Consider the following 19,527-nt stretch of genomic DNA (forward strand, 5'->3'; position numbering starts at 1 on the left):
GAACCTGAAACATAAAATACATTTGCATCTTGACCAAAAAAACTCCATCCTAGTTCAACTGGAGATGAGCAGGATCTCTCAATGCTACTGAAACTTGATATGAGAAGTAATGCATTACCATTTTTTTTGTAAGAATATTCAAATTTTTCAGTTCCCCCACTCAAAAATTCTGAAGGAATAACATACTATTATGCTATTAAATGAAATATACACATTTTATCCATTAGTAGTACTCAACCATTCTTTTCACAAAAAAATAATTCTGAAATAACTTTTCAGTTGTTTTGCTACAACCTTTGGAGAATTTTCACCACCATTACCACCCTTTAGAAACAGTATTTGTGCACAGAACTACTGAGGGCTTACCTTCACAGTGTGATCCTGAATATTATTATCTGCAATAGCTTGGAGAAAGGGTTGTGAATGGTCACTCAAAGTTAATCGATGTGTATATAGTTTTGATTTATTTGGGGTAGTGTTGCCAGGTGAGCTGCAATGGTCTTCATCTTTTTCCTCATTGTAACTATAATGAATCTGACTAGTTTGCAAGCCTCCAGAAAAAATTGATGACTTCAACCATTCTAAAATAAAGAAAACATGAGTGAATCTTCTGATCAAAGACCAAGCTATCAAGACTCAATTTCCTCTAATAAAATGCATTCACAGGCTTCAACAACATTTAGCAACTTGATCATTTGCTAAAACTTTTTCAAAGGGGAAAAAAAAGGGTTCTGTAACCAAGAAACAATTAACTAACAGGGCAGCCATCATATGTTTAGAGATATAGGGCCTTAGCAAATTTTCTGCTATTAATACTGAATTATACCTTCTATTCCCCAAACCAAGACACTCAGTAAGCAAACACCCAATACCTCATGATCCACTCTTAACTGACAACATATTGGCGAGATAGGAGACTGTGTAGCATCATTTTCTATTTTATGTTGCAGACTATGAAATTCTAAATTCAACTGTCAAAATTATCAAATCTCTATTTAAATCTTGTTAAATTATTGGGATCTTGATGAGTGTGGTAGCTAATGCTAAGAATAAAGAACTTCTACGGAAGATATCAAGACTAGAAAAGTGATAAATTTTCGGTTAACTTATTTGCCCTTTGTCTTTTTCTTGCATGCTTTGACAAGCATTTATCAATTAATGAAGTTCAAAATGACATCCTGCTTACTGGCACATTCAATTTCCAGAGGAGAAAGTGGTGTGCTCATTGCCAGGTAGGAAGCATGCAGTCCAAGGAGAAGACCCAAATTCCGTTCTGTGTCTATCAGAGGCGACGACAAAGTGCTGAGATCTGGCGTTGTAATCACTTCCTGGTCAGGCTGCACAAAAGAAATAGCAATTGTAAGTTAGAACTGAGCTCCAACAAGCAAATTTAGTAAGCATTTACCCATTATTAACATTTTTACCTCTATATATTGGCCAACACAGAAGGCGTGCATTGATTCCCGTGTGTCCTCAAACTGCAATGCAGCTTCCAAAGCAACAACTGGGTCCTCACCAGCAAACTGAGCTAATGAAAAAATGAAGTAGTCAATACAGTATCTAAGAATTTGTTACTTCCACCTGGCTTTGAAACAGAAGTGATTTGTTTAAGTCAAATGAAAATTCTCACCAAGTATGCTACTGCCAGTTAAAGACTGGGTTTGGAAGTCCTTTATATCGTACACCTTCCCATCGATCACTGTCCAAAATCCTCCATCTTTGTTGTGGTTCTCTAGATCAGCCTTACGTATAAGTGTCACCTCCTCATTATTTCTGCAACTCTGGCCAGTAAAAAATGAACCTACCCATATAAAAGGAAAAAGAGAATTTCTCAACAGAAAATCAGAAAGTAAGGGGATTTTTCTGAACATTCTTTTAATAGTTGCTAATCCAATTCTTCACATCTGTTCAAAAGCTGCTTATTTTTTTATACGCTCAGAAGTAAAAGTGGCTATTACTATGTTTCTGTCTACATATTGTGCAATTAAACTGTCTGAATACTGTGTTCTAATGCACTAATCTTTAATGTCATTTAGCATTGCCCAGCTATATGGCTGTTTTGTGTGGAGGTGGAGCAGAACAATCAGTTTGCTGGTAAATCACTGCTCTAATCACTTCTTCCTCCAAATTACTTTGGTTTTATTACTCACTTGCCTGCAAGGAATTTGCTGTATATTTCATTTCAGCTTAAATTCAGATTTTTTTTAATATAAAAGAAGCCTCTCTTTTGACCACAGACACAGCTCATATTACAAAGTGCCCCAAGAAAATAAGAATTCTTTATTTCAAAGCTTTCACATTACTCATCCTTTGTATTACAGACAGAATTTAGTAGCAAAATGCCTAGATGTACTACTCAGGTTTTCACTGCAACTTTTCATACTCAAAATGCAAAATGATGTGAACTACTTCTTGAAAAAGCAGCATCTGTACTCTGCTTAATGCTACCTCTATATGTAACCTCCTTAAGAATGTATTGACAGAAATAAATACTGCCTTATGACTGCAATATAAAATTTGGTTAATAAAACTTTGTACTGCGAAGTAGGATTCCCTTCCTGAGAATAGCTCATGAACAGCCACCATTTTTATACAGCTACTTTAAGAAAGCAGTACAGATGCTGCTAAGTTCATACCCATTATTCCTGGCCATGCTAAATCCTCATTGTCATCCCTTTCCTTCCCAGGGGCTAAGTGGTTAAATCTGTCTAGATGTTCCAGCAAGCCAGCCAATAGAGGGATAGCACCAGCTTCCTGCATTAATCCAGCATTTTTACTGAGAAGTAGCACTATAGAAACCACCAGTTCTGGAAGAAGAATGCCTAAAACAAAAAACAAACACAGAGGATACTTACATTTAGTTCAAGTTCTACATTCATTGCATTGCAGAAGTAAATCACCATTAATATACTCTGCCTTTGATTAGCTTTGAGTACAAAGTTCTTGCCTTCCTCACTGACTTTTCCCTCCTTCTCTCCCATTAACCAAAAAATTAAACTGACTCCTTCTTAGTCATTTAGAACTTTCAAGAAAGTCTTAAAATTCCATGGAAGGGGAAGAAAAGAGGACAAGAAGTATAAACTTGCCTGTTAAATCTCCATCCACAACACAAGATACTTCTGCAAAATGCCTATGACTAGTACAAGCAATGCTGGTTGCCACAGGAAGTATATCACTAATGTGTGTACACAGAAGAGCAGTGTATTTCTTCAGTAAAGAACCAACACCTAAAAGGTCAGGACCTGTACAAAAATAAAGGAAGAGCACAGAAAACCATCACATAGTCATATTTAAGAAACAGACTTCAAAAGCTGACACACTCTTCTGAAATTATGCCACTGGATATTAGCACTAATTTAGGAAATGACATTTTTTAAAATTTATACAAAGTTGATTATCTATCCTAAGTTGATTATCCTATTACCTAACAAAAAAAAAAAATCACTTACAGAAAACAATGTAAATAAACGACTTTCAAACACTGTTCAGACAGCAACTAGGCTGATAAATGAGACCAGATGATAAACTAAAATAAGAAACTGCTATCCCATAAAATCTATTACAGAAATACTTGGGGAGGGGTCAGAGGTTCTTTTGCTTTTACCTTTAAAACCACAACTTACTGTATGTATTGGGGACCTGGCCAACACAATCTGCTGGGTAAAGTTTGCTAACAAGCAGACGCTGAAAACGTAGCAACAGGTCCAGAGAAGCAGATCTCTCCTTGCTATAAAGTTCTTGGTCCATGCAGGAAGAAATGCGACGAGCAACATCTTTTAGTTTGGCTATCGTCTGGGAAGCAATGTTCCTAAGTGGTATAAAAGTATCACTTAAGGGGAGCTCAGAGTGAAGACAGTCCACAGTCCATGGGTTAAGCTTTTGCTACAATTTTGCATAAATATGTAAGAAACCTCTGCAAAGTTTCTATCCAGAACTTTCACTCCTTTGCATTGTAGTGCTCAAAAAGTCAGTGGTTTTGTGCATACATTTTGGTTAACGGGATTTGTAAAATACCTCAAGTTCATGCTTTTTGTCATCACTCACTACAAAACACAATTTGACAATCTTCACTGAGAGGCTGCAGTGAAAGCCGTGACACTACATAGCTCAAAAGAGTCTCAGTATTGATTAAATTACATGGTTGCCATCACAATTAAGTGAAAAAGTACAATAAATTTCTTAGTAAACTCATAATTATTTCCTGCTATACATCCTCTATGTTAAGTACTCCTTCAGCTCCTCTGGCTGATATAAAGCAGCTTTGTTTTCAGCACTCTAATTGGTCATGCACTCACAACTCTCAGTCAAGAATTTATAATGGAGGTTTCTTCCCTGCTGACAGTCTCCTTGAGGCAGTTCTAAATAACTAGGACAAAATACTCAGTTCTAAACAAATTTGTGGTGATTCTCACACTTTGTAAGGACAGTCTTTTAAACATTTGTCCTGTACCGGCTACAAAAACTTTCAGATACTTCTTTCAGAGAAATATCAAAGTCCATAAAACCAAGGCAATCTTCCTAAAATTGGGTCATTTAGTATAGAACATTGCTCCTTAGCAAACAGAGCAGAATTACAGATAAGCTGCAAGAATGCTCAATATTTTGAATTCTGAGGAGCTAAAAATGCTAGCTTTTTTTTACTTTATTTACTAACCAAAATTAACCATTGTTTAGCTGACTAGTTCATAGGAAGTCTAAATACATCTTCTGTACAAAAGTAAAAGACAAATTCAAAACAATTACCTTAGTAACTGTTGAATTAACTGAACTAATGGTAAACTTTGCTTTCCTGCAGATTCATAGATTCCAGTGTTAATAAGGTCTTTGTCCAATGGAGTTCTGCTCCTGTGAAGTGTTGATGCATTTGCTTCTTGTTCATCAATTTCTTTTTCTTTCTGTGCTTCCTTTTTTGCTTCAATATCCTAAAAAAGTAAATCAAGTTAAAGAAAACACATGAACTTCCACTATGATTATGAAACATTTTGCTAACAAGCATTCATGGTAATAAGATCAAGTTACTTTTACCTACAGCAAAAATGAAACAAGTCCTACCAAACAAAATGAGTATTGTATATTCCATAACAACCATATGGGCCACACTTCTTTAAAAACAATTATAATGTAAAAAGAAAGGCAAAGTGAGGGATGAAGGTGGTAAACGTAAAAAAGAGTAGGGCAACTCCACAAAACCATGGTGGATACATGCCAGGAGCTGCTGCACAGTTCACAACTGAAGGCACATTTACTCTTGTATTTAGAAAAGTAACAAATCCAGTACCCTGCAGAAGAACCTGAACTGCAAAACTGATGAACTGTACCTGAATTTCTGCAGTAATAGCAGCGTTCAGTGCAGACTCTAAACCTCCATCAGCCATCAAGCTGCCCACCAACAGGTCAATCATAAATCTACGTCCTGGGCTGACATTCATTTCATTTCCTGAAACTAAGAATGGAAGAAGCTATCAATGAAGTCAAAATGCAAGGCCCAAACAAAGAAGCTTCAATTTGAGGACTGACCTGCACTGGGCAGGAGCGCTGAGAGCGCCCTGGCGCGCTCCTCTGCCGTGGGCAGCAGCACGGACCAGCCGCTCTGCAGCACCGCTTGGGCCGCCGACTGCACCGTGTTAAGAACCCCAGCGTTGCTGGCCAGTGTGACCACTGTCTGCTTCAGGCTGTTGAGCAGGATACTGCCCAAACCTAAGCCAAGGCATTCTGGATCTACCTGATGACTAATGGCAGCATGAAGCTGAAATAAACGCAGTGGGGGGAAGAAAAAAAAGGGCAAATTTTAATTAATAAGTGAGATGAACTTCATGGGGACGGTAGGAAGTCACTCCTGGAGCAAGTGAGTAAGTTCAGTGACTGAGATACAAACTTTCACCTGCAAATCCATAAAATTACAGGGAAATGCTGGCTTGCCTACATCCTGAATTTAAACCAATACTTAAAGATTACGAATGGTAGCTATAAGCCCCGAAAATTTGAAGTAAACCTAAAGGATAACCTAAACTGTTTCTGCATCACTACATTATGCTAGAAAAAACAGCACATTTTCAGTGACTGTCAGACACCAATTAAATAGGTCATTCACTTTTAAATATGCTATTTAGAATTTATAAATATGCTGAGAATCTCTGACTATACAAGGCTTAATCCATTTATATATTGTTTTTATAGTTCATTCTTAATGAAACCCAGAAGCTGTCAAGAAGAACAAAAAAACACCACTAGATGCCAAATTTCCAAGAGTGTAAAATGACAGTGTAGTTATTTCACTTTTTAAAAATCAATAGAAGTGCTTTAAGGCACATTAAAGGTCATAGCTTCCATCCAAGCAACTTAGTAAAAACATTCAGCACAATGACTGCTGAAAGTGTAAGAAATTGAAGGTACCTGAAGTCTTAGAAGATTTAATGTTGCCACAGCCATACACTCCTTTTCCTGAGGAGGGGGCCAGTCAGAGGATCCATCCATTCCCTCAGTCACTTGTCTCAGTAACAGATCCAGCTGCTCAAATGTCATGGGGCAAACATCCACCACAAAAGGTACCCGCAAGCCTATTGACCATTCTGAACATGATGACCAAGCAAAACTCTATAAATGGAAACAACACACAAAGTTCCAGTTAGTTATTTTCTAAATATGACACTGACTACAGATAGGAGTGTAAAGCTAAATCTGCCTTTAATCAGTCATAGATGATATGGAAATAATACCAGCACAACTGTCAAAGAGAATGCTCAACTTGCATCCTTGTAAACATACATAATAAATCCAGACAGATCCAGAACACTCTTATCACATTTTCCAATGTGTTGTCATACCCAGTCCAGATATCTCACTACTTCTGCCACAGGAAACATTTTGCTGACAACTCCTAAATTGCTGTGTCACACAAAACAAAACAGATAAATAGCTGCTTCTCAGAATACCCAACAGAGGGAAAATAATCACCCCTTTTTGGCAGAACAACTGTGCAAGATTTGTTTTTTCCAAAGCCTTCATTTACTCAGAATAAGGAGGTATACAAAAAGTCATGCAAGCACAGAAAGAAGGACCAGGATTATAATACAGAACACTAACCTCAGTGGGAAGTAAAACTAAAGAATTCAAAATTAAAGCCTACCTGAGCAGGTCCACAAGCAATTCCAACTATGTGCTTTGTGTCTAATCCTGGGAGAGCTGCGGGCTCTGGTTTAGTGATACGCAAGGTATCAAAATGCTGACACTGATCATTGCTTCCCCAGCTGTGCACTTCACTGTCTTCAGTCAGCGCTAAACAGTGGGTAGATCCAGCTGCCACATCTATCACTTTCTTTCCTGGTAAGAAAGTTAGATATAGAAAATATAACTTAGATACAACAATTATTGACAGAAAAATAGCAGAGATAAGGAAAACTATATTAATTACAACCATGCTTAACTAGGAACATGTTATGGATTTCATGAGTCTCATTTCTGCCTCAGTAGTGGATTGGAAGAGTACAGCAAAGCATAAACCAAGAGACATAAGCACAGACGTTTACAAGTTTAAAAAAAAAAATTCCACTTTGTGTCCCTTCTACTTAGAAATTTTTTGGGAATTATTTAAAGATCTCCCCATCTATGATGAGAGACTGTAAAATTATTCTCATTTAGATCATTCAACATATATGAATAGCAATTTAAAGGAAAGACAGAACCTCAGGTCTTCTCCCAAATGAAGGAAGTAATTTTCTCTCCATTATAAACTAGTCAAAAGTCAAACATAACTTTAATGACATTATTTGTTGTCTTTTATTTTCATTTATTCTATTCACCTGCCATAATCTAAGCATATATTATATACATTTATTTGCATGACAATGCAAACATACTTGCTTTAAATAAGTGTTTCTGTGAACCTAATAAAAGAAAAGCAGTAAGAATTAAGAGAACACAAGACATGCAGCATTTAAAGTAGTAATAATATAGTGTCTTTAAGTCTACTAAAATCTTGTAGGTGTAAATGCAGAAGTGATGGGAAATGCACATTATTACCTTTTTCAATGCTACCAGCATAAAATATGAAAGAGTACATGGTATCACCACTCAAAGCAGAGTTCATTTGTGTCAGGTAAAAAGCTCCAACAACAGATAGAGCTCTGCAATATTTCCAATTCTGATAATTACCTTTCAAGCCTTCCAGAAGTTTGGGATATCGAACGTGCTCTTCCGTCCCATGCCCAAGTCTCTGATTGTCACCTTTCCCCCAGGTGTAGACCTGGCCATCTTTGGTTAAAGCAATAGAGAACTGACTCCCACAGCGTACTTTCACAATGTCCAGATCTTGAAGCTTTTCTATCAACTTGGGAGTTTTGCAACCATCACTGCCTCCTCTTCCCAGTTTTCCATAGTCTCCATCACCCCAAGACCACACCTGGCCTTTAAATCAGGAGAAAGGAAACAAAAAATAATTGCACTGCTTTTTTCATGTAATTAAGTCATCTATTTTAACAAATAAGTTCATAATCAGAGATTCTGTAACAAGCACAAATTTTAAGTTGTATTTTATGAAAAGCAGTTAAAAAATAATTTCTAATTGTTTGTGACAATAAGAAAGAACAATATTTGAAAAACTTTCATGCTGACAAGCCTAAACATAAAAAGTGCAGTATCTAACATTCATTGACAATCAATGAGGGTGTGGAAAGTCCTTCTTAAAAATAAATGAAGCATAGAATTTACTGTAAATCAAGCAAATTAAAAACTGCTTTCTTCAATTATTTATAAGAACTCACAAAATTTTTTCCACATCAAATTTTCTGTTAAACCTACTTTAATTTTCAAGTTTATACCATTCAAGCATTTCACCAAATGAAATTAAATCATCATGTTTATCATGTTTTTTTTGAAACTAAATCTAAGTCCTGGTGTAGGAACTTAGAAACAGACAAGTCATTCTGCATCTGCAGTAAATAAAATTACGGTTCAAGAATGGTAAACTCATGCATGTCCAAATGGAAAGTCTTGTTTTACATTCTGATGCATTTCTGCTCTCTGCTTGCATAAGCAGAGTCCCCAAGGTATTCTGATAAGCAATGGAAGCATGCAAGGCAGAGACCAGAGAGAGGAAAAAAATTGATAAAATCTGGGTTTCCATTTCCTGTATGAGCGAACATTTCAATTTTTAAATAATGCACATCATATTAACCAGCTGTATTTCAAAGGAACAACTAGCCTCCAAGAATTATCTGCTTTCTAAGAGATGATTTTGGGGCTTGACCTCACAATGAAATGCAGGTTTCGAATTTAGGTCTCATCCTAGGCACCTTGGTCAGGGATGTTGGAAAGATGAACTTCCATGCAGCTTCTCTTTGACACTTCCAAAGGGTTAAGAGAGACAGCTCTCCTACTCTGAATTCTGGCTCTTGTGACAACATGAGATATTTGCACTTACATAGTAACCAATAAAATTTAAGACACATGCACATATATGTACTACACATTTACATGAAATATATATACACCATAAACTTAATATATTTACATATTCATAAGGAATGTACTGCATATCTATGCATGGAAATACCTCTGCAAAATTATATACAAAATGTATAAATCTACATATTTTTTTCCCCAGAAGGAATTTCAGCTTCAAATTCTTACAGAATTCAAGCTGTTAGAATAAGCATATCTGCAGTACAAATATCCTCAGTGTAAAAGGAAGGACAGGTAACCTTACTTAAAATTTTTAAGTTTTGTTTTGCTACTAACCATTTTCAGTAACTGCAAGAGTCTGAGCATCTCCACTCCCACACGACACATCAATAACTTTGAGTCCTTTCAGCCCCGTGACCAGCATTGGGATGGTCTGATCTTCACTGGAACCTTCAAAACAAAGTGGTTCTGTGAGAAGCAAAACCCAGAAGGCCGGACAGGTTCTTTTGTTTGTTTTCTTCTGCTTCTTTGTTTTTGGATGTTTTGTAGCGTGCGTGTAGGGCGGCATTGTTTAATTTTGTTTTCAGATTTGAGTATCACGGCTAAGCTTCTGTATGGTTTCTGAGAGACATCCAACAAGGATTTAACCCACAAAATAGTCTTAGCTTCACAAGGAAAGAAACAGAGAACATTGCAGATTTTTTTTTTCTCTATCCAATTGCTTATTTCCAGAAAACTCAGGCAATTTAATGGGTTTGAGACAATCCCTCCCATAATTATTTCAATTCACATAAAGTCACAATCTTCTCAAATCAGCTTTTAGCTGATTTAGCTGAAAGATCATTTGCAACAGGCACTAAATTCTTCAACAACTTATTTGCAGATATCAACTAACTCACCATGACCAAGCCTGCCATAGTTTCCTCGTCCCCATGTGTACAGCTCTCCCTCAGCAGTAATGGCTGCACTGTAGGTGCTTCCACATGCAATATGAACAACATGTTTTCCAGCTTGCTTCCCAGATAAAGCAGATATCATCTTAGGTTCCTCCAGAGGGCTATTTAAAGAGAAGGTGACATATTTTACAAAAGGTGATTTGATGAGTAGGTGATAAAAGGTGCGACATACTTGTTAGAATTGCTCCAATTCTACCTGCAAGCCCTATTATTAGTCTGAAGTAACAAAATACAAATAAAACGACAAGCCAAAATTAAGTTCAAATTGTTCAACAATATACAAACCACTGAAGGAATGTCTAACAACTGGAACTTGATTCCAATTAGTTCATGCAATATTTTTAAAAAATGTTTGCCTATTGTTTAAAAAATTCTTTAATTACTGTATCTGACCAATTAATTTCATGACACTGATAACCCTTGTGTAGCCTCTCTTGCCTCAGAGGGAATTCTCACTGGAGGAAGACACATAAAATCTCTAAAAAGTATTGATGTACACCCTCTACACAATAATGTTGCAGAAGATTGCTTCTACACAAAAGCAAGACAGTAATGTCCCAAAAGAATGGAATAATGTACAACATGACTGCATAAAACATAACGACCCTGCTCCAACATGTGAGTCAATATTTCAGAGAAAATGCACTCTGGATTCATAAAACCATTAATAAATAGTCTGATAACAGTGGTCACTACTACACCTTCCACCTACAAGAACTTCAGAAAGTAGCATTAACAGAGAACTAGGAATATTCCAGACAGAGAAAACATGCAGGGAAAATGCAACTTTTGTTCAGTAACAGAGGCAAATGTCAAATGCTGAATATTGCTTATACACGCAACAAAATAATTTTTACTATCAATTCAGAACACTTGCAAATAAATGTTACAATTATTTTTAATACATACACTGTATCCCCATGACCTAGTCTTCCACCATCTCCACAACCCCAAGAGAAAACTTCACCATTTGCTGACAAAGCCAAATAGTGATGCCCATCTGAATGTGCTGCTATCTTCACAATATTTCTGGAAGCTAGACTCTGCACCAGCTGTGGTCCCTGTAAACCAAGCAAAAGCAATATGCTTACAAAATCTGCTGACATTTTCCATCACATAACTAGGTACAGTTTTCCTATTTCAGTTTTATCAAAACTTTGCTCTCAAATTAATGAGGTGAAGGCATGAAGAAAAAAAATGGCCAAATATGACAAAAGCAATGCTTTGAAGTTATTTGTTCCCATTTTTATAGGTCTTCAGTACATATGAAAATGTTGTTTGTAATGTAATCTTAACATTACAGGCTTAGTGACAAAGGCTTCTATTTACAGTGTATTTTTGTTTGAGAAACTACACCACTTGGACACAGTTATGTCACTACAGTAAGATCCCTTTCATATCTTCCAATTTCTGAAATTACCAAGGCCAGCATACCAATAAAAGCATTTATAGTATCCATAACCTCTAGTCTGATAGAAATTACAGAATCCATATGCTTTTCATCAAATCAACCTAAGAGACAAACCCCACTATTTCTGAAAGTTCAAATATGACAGTACAGAAGGTCACAAAAAAAAAAAATCAGCATGTCTCCATCTAGTATCCTAAGAAATTGTAAATATTTAGAAGAGGAAACTTATGAAGTAATACAGAACACATTTTTAAAAACATGTAAAAAACTCTCACCAGAGTATCGCTGTTATATGCTTGTGTATAAACTCTTCCATTTCTAGATAATATCAGAAAACGTTTCTCTGCGCAAGCAACCTGTACAACACCAAGGTTGGCCAGTCCTTCACACTGAATTGGACCACTCACATTAGCATAGTATTTCCAACCTATTAATCCCCAAGCAATGACCTCTTGCAGTGATCCCTAGGAAATAAGAAAGTCTGTAAGTACTAAATTTTAAAATACACAGCTTAATAAAATCCACAGAGCAAGTTATTTTTTAAAACTTTATATACCATATGTGCTCAAATCTGAGACCGTCATTCTTTCCAAAAAAATCAATAAAACCTACCTAATAAAAATAAAGACTTGCATGCATCATATTCAGTTCAGTCTGGTATTACATGAGCAACAAGTGTCTAGGGTAAGAGATTCAGAGATTTTTCAGGTTGGAAAGTTTGGCATTTACTTTTTTCTCTCTTTTATTTTTTTATTAAGTCAGACCCCCAACATTTATGAAGTCTGGTCTTGAGAACTTACTCTAAGAAACACAAGGAACAGCTCAAAATATGGCAGAATTAGCCATAGTGTGGTAAGACAGGTTCATAAACCATAAAATTGCACTCCAAGGCTCACTCAAAAAGGGCTGATGTAATAAAAGTTACCCAAATTAAGACAAATTTCAGAACTCAAGGTTATGTTGTGAAAATCAGAAAGGAATTTGAAGAAACTTAGGAGCTGTTTTCCTTGCATTCTGAAATTCAGTTATGCTTTCAGGGAAAATATCTTACTGTATTTGATATTGCAAACAATCACCTTATGAGATGTAGGAGAGCTACACTGTGGAGGCATACATGGGGTGGCAAGACGGTCTAAATGGGCCATGATCACCACAGCTGTTTGTCTCAGATCAATCGCCAGCTCATTGTCCTGTGGCAAAGTCAGATACCTCAGAAAACTTTCATTTGGACTTAGAGGGTAAGTCAGCAGCTGGAAAAGAGAAGAGAGCACTCAGAAAAACATTCAAGGTATATCTCTGCGACTACATATACAGATACACGAAGTTTAGACAAGATGACTATCTGCACAAGTGTAAGAGAAAATAAATTAACTCTGCACATCCTTTTTTCACATTAGAGAAAAGTTTGAAACCTGAATGTTGACAAAATAGTCAGACTGTGTATATAATAGAAAGTTACAAGCATAATAAAATCGATGAATTATGTTTTATCAATCTCAATAATATTCACAAAGAGTCATAGTTCAATTAATTTTAAACACAAAATAAAAACAACCCAGATATGCAGAAAAGTTACTTAGCCACATCTAAGTTCATTATCACATCAGCCTTAACTATTAAACATGATGCTTGCCTCTAATCATGCTGTGACATTCTTCCCCCTAACTCAAGAAACTCAAATGTTCACATGAAAACCAAACAACCATGGTGTATATACACCCTACATGGAAAACACCAACAACAACTTTGTTTGGATAATTTAATGATTATTTTAGCTAGGCAAATTAAATCTCATTCCAACATAATGCCCCTTTTAAATAATCCAAGAATAAGTACCTGAATCTCTTCCTCAGTATTGGGCATGTCTTTATTACATATTATACTCTGGAATCTTTGCAGCAAAGGTAGAAGGGGCGCACTTGTTCCCTGTGCAGATCGCTCATTATCTGTTTCCCTCGTTCCGTTATCCCAAAGTTGAAGCAGCAACATAACTGCAGATAACATTTGGCTGAAAGAGGCAATCAACATTTTCTATTAATATTTCTATTTCTAGTTCAATTAACATTTTTCTATTAACATATTCTATTCATTCCTAAAACCATTTGGCTAGGTTAACCATACAATTCAATCTCTACATTTTGAAGTTAAGCAAAATCAGATGCCAGGGCTTTCTATTTTAAACAGATTATCAAAATATAAAAACTGGATTTTTGCAGTCTAGATAGTATTAGGTCTCAATCACCACTGCCTTAGTGAAATGGTGCATATGTTTTGAACCACAATTATTACATTAAACCCAAATCCATGAAAGCTGAAGCCTGTCAGCCCTTTCCAACAGTGATGGCTAAAAATCAGAGTGCTCATGCTTCTCACCTTAGTGTACCCCTCTGCACTGCCAGTTCAAGCAATATGGCAAGTGCCAAGTGCTGGTCTTGCAAAGGAATGTTTCCTGGCCCCTTGGTACTGGGAGCTCCATGCACATCTCTATTTAAAAGTCAAACAATATACATTAACTAATCGGAAATAATACACAATTGCTTACCAAAACCATCTACAGCAACCCACAAACCACTAAACTTACAGAAAAATACCAAAGGGGTGATGACAACAGCTGAGAAAAGCCCACACATTCCAAACTAGATCAAATTTTAGAGGCACAGCTAGGCATTAAAAACACCCCAAGCTTCACTACCTATCTACAATTCTATTAAACACACTAAGAACATGAAAAACATTTTTCACAGGTGAAATTCAAGTATGTTTTATGATATTCCCCTTAAGGACATAGTTCCAGTATTGAAGAGACATTTCTAGTAGCTACTAGCAACTTCTAGTAACTACTACAAAAAGGTAACAACTTGAAGCCTACTTAAATAACAGGGAAAAGAAAGGCACTGACTGTTCCAAGTCCAACATGAGCGTATTTTCTCTCATGTACAAAAATCTGTATTATTTTACTATACTTGAAGGGCACAATTAAGACTGCACATATATTACCAAAGCATTCTTCTACAGATATATTTACATTAGTAAAAAACAATTGTTTTGCTAAGTTTTCATGCAGTGATTCAGAATATTCCAGTTCAGATTTTTCTTAAGCAGCTAAAATCATTAAATCATGTTTAAAGAGCATCATTTCAATAGCTCATTAATTTTTTGCTTGTTTGTATAACTACGTAACAAAGGGAAGGAAATCCTTCAAATTTGCTATAAATCACTATGTTTATACCCCCAGCTTCTGAGAGATGCAAGCTTGCCATTTAACAGCTCAAAAAAAGAAACTTACCCAGTCACAACAGACCTTAGGAATTTAGTAGCTCTTTCTACAACTTCCAGCCACACAGAAGACACAGTCCCTTCATCAAAAAGGGATGCCTCTGGTAGAGCTCGCAGTGCATCAAGTGATTCCTGTAACAATTCACTGCACAAGTCTGCATCTTCACCTAAGGAACAAGCAAGAGCAGTTACATTCCCACCTTTACAGAAGTCAGAGAAATTGCTGTACACAATGCTTTGTGGAGCTTTTTTTCAGCACAAGATACAAGTCACTTCCTATGGACAAAGTTCTCAATTTTCACATGAATATTTGACTACAAGCTTCTGAAGACATCTTCACCAAAAAAAATAAAATTCAGAAAGGTGAAAACCCAAATCATATGCAGCCACTGAGAAAAGAGGAGAACTAGAGCTGACTGGAGTAAACCCACACCTGCCATCTGACCAAATGGTGCAGACTGAGACAGGCAGGTTTAGTGGCATAGGTGACAATTCTGCCAACCTCTGCAATTTGACAATAGCTGACAAGTACACCAACTAAACACAAGCTTCACATACCAAGCTTTTTCTAAACTGCTACTATCATGTAATAATATAGTAGATTGACCATGTCTGAAGACTAAATCTACCTTTTCTGAAACATAGCATTAAAAATACATGCTTTTCATGAAATCCCAACTTACTTTCCTCAGCATAAAGTATCCCAGAACAACCCAACATTGATACTGGCTTGGGTGGCTTTGATCAACAACAACGTTGTTGAGCATACAATCACAAGTGCAATTATGCAAATCCATCACTCATAAATTTATAGTTCTATACCAATATTTAACACAGATACACACACTTTAATGAGTCACATGGCTTCAAATGAAATATATATGCAATATGCTCATAGTATAGAGCATAGACCTACCTGATCTCCAGGCTCTCCGAAGGAAAGCAAATGCAAATGAAAGTGCTGCTCGGGATCCAACACGTGCAAGACCTTCCACACCTTTGCCTACAGGCCTTGAGCTAAATAAAATTATGTATGAATAGTTTCAATAAATTTGTATTACAATAATATATATTTATTTTATGATTATTTTGTATAACATATATTCAAAGATTTTTTAATTTAGCCATATGCATGCATATGCAATTACACAATTTTTATTTGTAAAGAATCATAGCTGTGCCTTGAGAAACAAGGTGAACATCAAAATGTCAGCAACCAAAATTCAACTTCAACCACTGCAAATAAACAATTCAATGTCCAATATCAAAAAGCTTCACAGAGAAAAATATAAACCAGACCAGCATAATGGACTGCCACAAAAAAATGCCCGTAGTTACTCAAAGTGAAATGATGATGCTTTACTCAAAATACACAAACATAAGGCACTTCATGTACTAATGATTTACTCGGGAAGTCTGTATTTTTAGTTAGTTCGGACTGCATAAACTAAGCTTGCAGACTTTTTAAAATTAATCTTTAATTATTGATAATTAGTTCCACCCATTTTGTCATTACTTATCTTTCTATTCAAATCTCAGTGCTAAAAAACTTCCTTTGCACTTTCTGTACTTGTGTGTATAAGGAAAAGAGATAGCTTCAACTTTGGTAAAATCAACTGAACTCACATTCATTTCTGTTAACTTCTCATACAGACAATCAAATTAATTTAAGTAAGCTCCCCTTTGTAGTCAGCAACAAGAGATTCCCTACCACTTGCAACACTGAACCACCAAGTCTAGTTTGTTTTGTTGTAAGATTACAATGAAAGTGAACAGCTTAGGACAATTTCAAGAAATTATGCTTGCTATTTTCAGCAATCTGATACATATCAGTGCTCTTTTTAATCAGAGATGAAAAAAAATTTCAAGAGAACAGTCTATTTAGAAAAAGATACCCTTGTCAGAACTCCAATTCCATAATACCTAGTTGTGATATCTACTTACATTCTCCTGTTGTATCTGAATCTAGAGACAATCTAACAAAAATTTCCCTAGCCAAATTGCTTGTTCTGTCAGACAACTACTGAACACTTTATTTAATGCCTTATCTGATAGATTTTTCTTTTTTTAGGTCTAGATAGCTATCCAGACATGAAAAGTAATCAGATGATTCCTTATTCAGTTACTTCCCTTGAAACAGCTGCATATAAAATGCATAATTACATCATTTCTTACTCAAACTAAGGAAAACTATGTTCAGCTTTTTTTTGTATTTGTATTAAATAGTTGCATATAAAATGCACAATTACATCATATCTCATCCAAGCTAAAGCTCTATGTTCTGCTTTTATGTATTTGTATTTTATAATTTATGTAAGCTGAGCCACTATTTAACTGAGCAACTATTGACAAAAATATGTTGTTATTCAAACAATGTAATTTCCATTAGCACCAATTCTGAAACAGGCTTCTCCATACTTTCTAGCTGAGCAGAACAAAAGAAAAACTTCAACAAATGTATACTTATAGCTCAAAGTTTAATATCTACAGCAATGTGTTACAATAAAAACCTACTAGTACAAACAGAGACACTGTAAGAAAGCACCAGGCAAGAAGGAGGACTGATGGCAGGCAACACCACTTAATATGGTAAAGCCATCTTAAGAAATAAGAAGTTTCTTAACCATTAATGTTTCACAAGGAGGAATAAATCACATTAAGCCCTCACAGACAGGTTGATAACCTTTCTATGGCTTTTCTAATGGATTAATTTGTTCATGCATGTGTTATTACCTTTTCTTATCCACTGCAGGCAGAGGAACACTACTACTTTTCCACTTTACTTTGACGTTCTCCTGAAGAACTGCTCTGTTCAAAGCAATGAAATATCGTTCCAGGATAACCAGCCTCTGCTTTAGCCTCATAGCTGAGAGCGCTGTCGTTGCAGTCTGTGTGGCCAGAGTTTGCTGTTCCTTTACTAGTACCTGGAGGCATTCCTTCAGTTCATTCACATCTGAGAATCAGAGAAATACCATTTTATGAACATTCATCTTTGTTATATACAGTATCAAGAAAAATAAAGACAAATTAAAAACTGTAAATTCACCACAAGTCTGAACCCAGTGGAACTCCCCATTTCTATATTTAATGCACACGGTATGACATAAATCAAACAGGTGCTTAGAAACAAGTTATCATCAAAACTGGTTTTGTCTAAACATATCTAAACCTTCATATTTCATGTCTGAAATAAAAACATCATAGGAAATATTTATGCTTTTCAAAAAAAACCAAGTTAAATAACTTCTTATCATCATCCAACCTCAAGAGTCAGACTTCTTTTAAGTGCAGGCAAGTCCCCACAAGAATATGCTTTCATTTTGCACTGATACATATTATCTTAAGTTTCTCAGAAGTTATGAAACTACACCCAGAAGCTCTAGGACCATTGCTAAGAGCTGCTATGCTTCTGAAACAAATAATGTCATAAATTTAAGATGCTTTCAAGTACTATTAATAAATGAAAGATCTCACTTATGTACCAATGCTAGAATATTAATTATTCTTTCTCTTCACCACAGCAAGTATGCAACAGCCCAAAGTCCTATTAATCTAATAACGGATGATAACAAGTACAGTGTCAAAAACAACAAGAAAAAAAAATCTAAAATAAAAATTTGGAAACTGTATTTTTATATACTCTGTAGCTTTAATTCCTAAGACAAACATCAACAATGTACATTCCTAAAGGGGTTCTTTTCTGTCCCTTCATTAACAGTCTGATCACTGAGCCACCCTACTCTGCTTTGCACTGCATTATTATACTTGTCCCTAAGCCAACCACATTTGTTGCTTGGCAGCTACACAGAAGTATCTTTGTTTTAAATGACACCTGACTAAGGGTATGAAAAAAAAAAAACCCATATGTCTGCATATATGTAACAACAGCTTGCAAGAAGAAGGACACATTTCAAATTAATTATTAAAAACCAACCCCAAAACCATACAAAATCAACAATTTTTTGGAACAAGTGCCTCCAAACTATAGAAATTTAGACACATTTATGGTAGTCTCTATGGTTAAAGGTTTTATCTAAGGAGGTACAAAACTTTTTTCGCAACTGCAGCTGTAAAGTTCTGTCCCCCACCTTTCTGTACCCAGAAAAGAATTCAAGCAGCCCTCTCTGCCACTGGATAACATTGCACAGTCACTTATGGTTTGCTGTCAGCCAGCACCTCAGCCTGTTTTCAACATTGCTACTCACCTTTCACCATTTCATAATGTGTTAGATTCCTTTCCCTAGGCAATTCACATCTTTCCACCTGACTATGAGGGACTTATTTCTCCAACGAGAAAGAACAGATTAAAAATATTCCTTACAGTCAGATTAAAGTGACAGTAGCAATTACACATCCTGACTCAAACAACAAGAAACATGGCAAAACCAACAAGAAATTTGACAAAAAGCCACACCATGCTTAATTTTAGCTCTACAAATTTTTCCAAACTGTGCAGCACAGAGCAAAAACACAAAAAAACCCCAA

At 35.9% G+C, this 19,527-nt stretch overlaps 1 protein-coding gene across 4 annotated transcripts in view; it reads right to left on the minus strand.

Moving 5' to 3' along the window:
• Positions 1–19,527, minus strand: part of HERC2 (HECT and RLD domain containing E3 ubiquitin protein ligase 2) — a 102,213-nt gene that overhangs the window by 57,130 nt on the left and 25,556 nt on the right. For 3 of the 4 annotated variants that reach the window (XM_053969216.1, XM_053969210.1, XM_053969230.1), the window contains exons 5-27: positions 17,776–17,995; positions 15,959–16,059; positions 15,053–15,209; positions 14,140–14,250; positions 13,603–13,774; positions 12,843–13,016; positions 12,042–12,230; positions 11,265–11,416; positions 10,299–10,456; positions 9,736–9,849; positions 8,152–8,403; positions 7,127–7,320; positions 6,394–6,594; positions 5,518–5,746; positions 5,319–5,443; positions 4,744–4,922; positions 3,624–3,808; positions 3,087–3,242; positions 2,637–2,822; positions 1,631–1,801; positions 1,425–1,528; positions 1,187–1,337; positions 367–581 (exon numbers count right to left, since the gene is read on the minus strand). In XM_053969216.1, the coding sequence (XP_053825191.1) occupies positions 367–581; positions 1,187–1,337; positions 1,425–1,528; positions 1,631–1,801; positions 2,637–2,822; positions 3,087–3,242; positions 3,624–3,808; positions 4,744–4,922; positions 5,319–5,443; positions 5,518–5,746; positions 6,394–6,594; positions 7,127–7,320; positions 8,152–8,403; positions 9,736–9,849; positions 10,299–10,456; positions 11,265–11,416; positions 12,042–12,230; positions 12,843–13,016; positions 13,603–13,774; positions 14,140–14,250; positions 15,053–15,209; positions 15,959–16,059; positions 17,776–17,995 (3,896 nt within the window). The remainder of the gene's footprint in view (positions 1–366; positions 582–1,186; positions 1,338–1,424; positions 1,529–1,630; positions 1,802–2,636; positions 2,823–3,086; positions 3,243–3,623; positions 3,809–4,743; positions 4,923–5,318; positions 5,444–5,517; positions 5,747–6,393; positions 6,595–7,126; positions 7,321–8,151; positions 8,404–9,735; positions 9,850–10,298; positions 10,457–11,264; positions 11,417–12,041; positions 12,231–12,842; positions 13,017–13,602; positions 13,775–14,139; positions 14,251–15,052; positions 15,210–15,958; positions 16,060–17,775; positions 17,996–19,527) is intronic. The other variant, XM_053969223.1, reaches the window with a different exon arrangement.

Source organism: Vidua macroura, chromosome 2 (assembly GCF_024509145.1).
Source record: "Vidua macroura isolate BioBank_ID:100142 chromosome 2, ASM2450914v1, whole genome shotgun sequence".
Taxonomy (NCBI): Eukaryota; Metazoa; Chordata; class Aves; order Passeriformes; family Viduidae; genus Vidua; species Vidua macroura.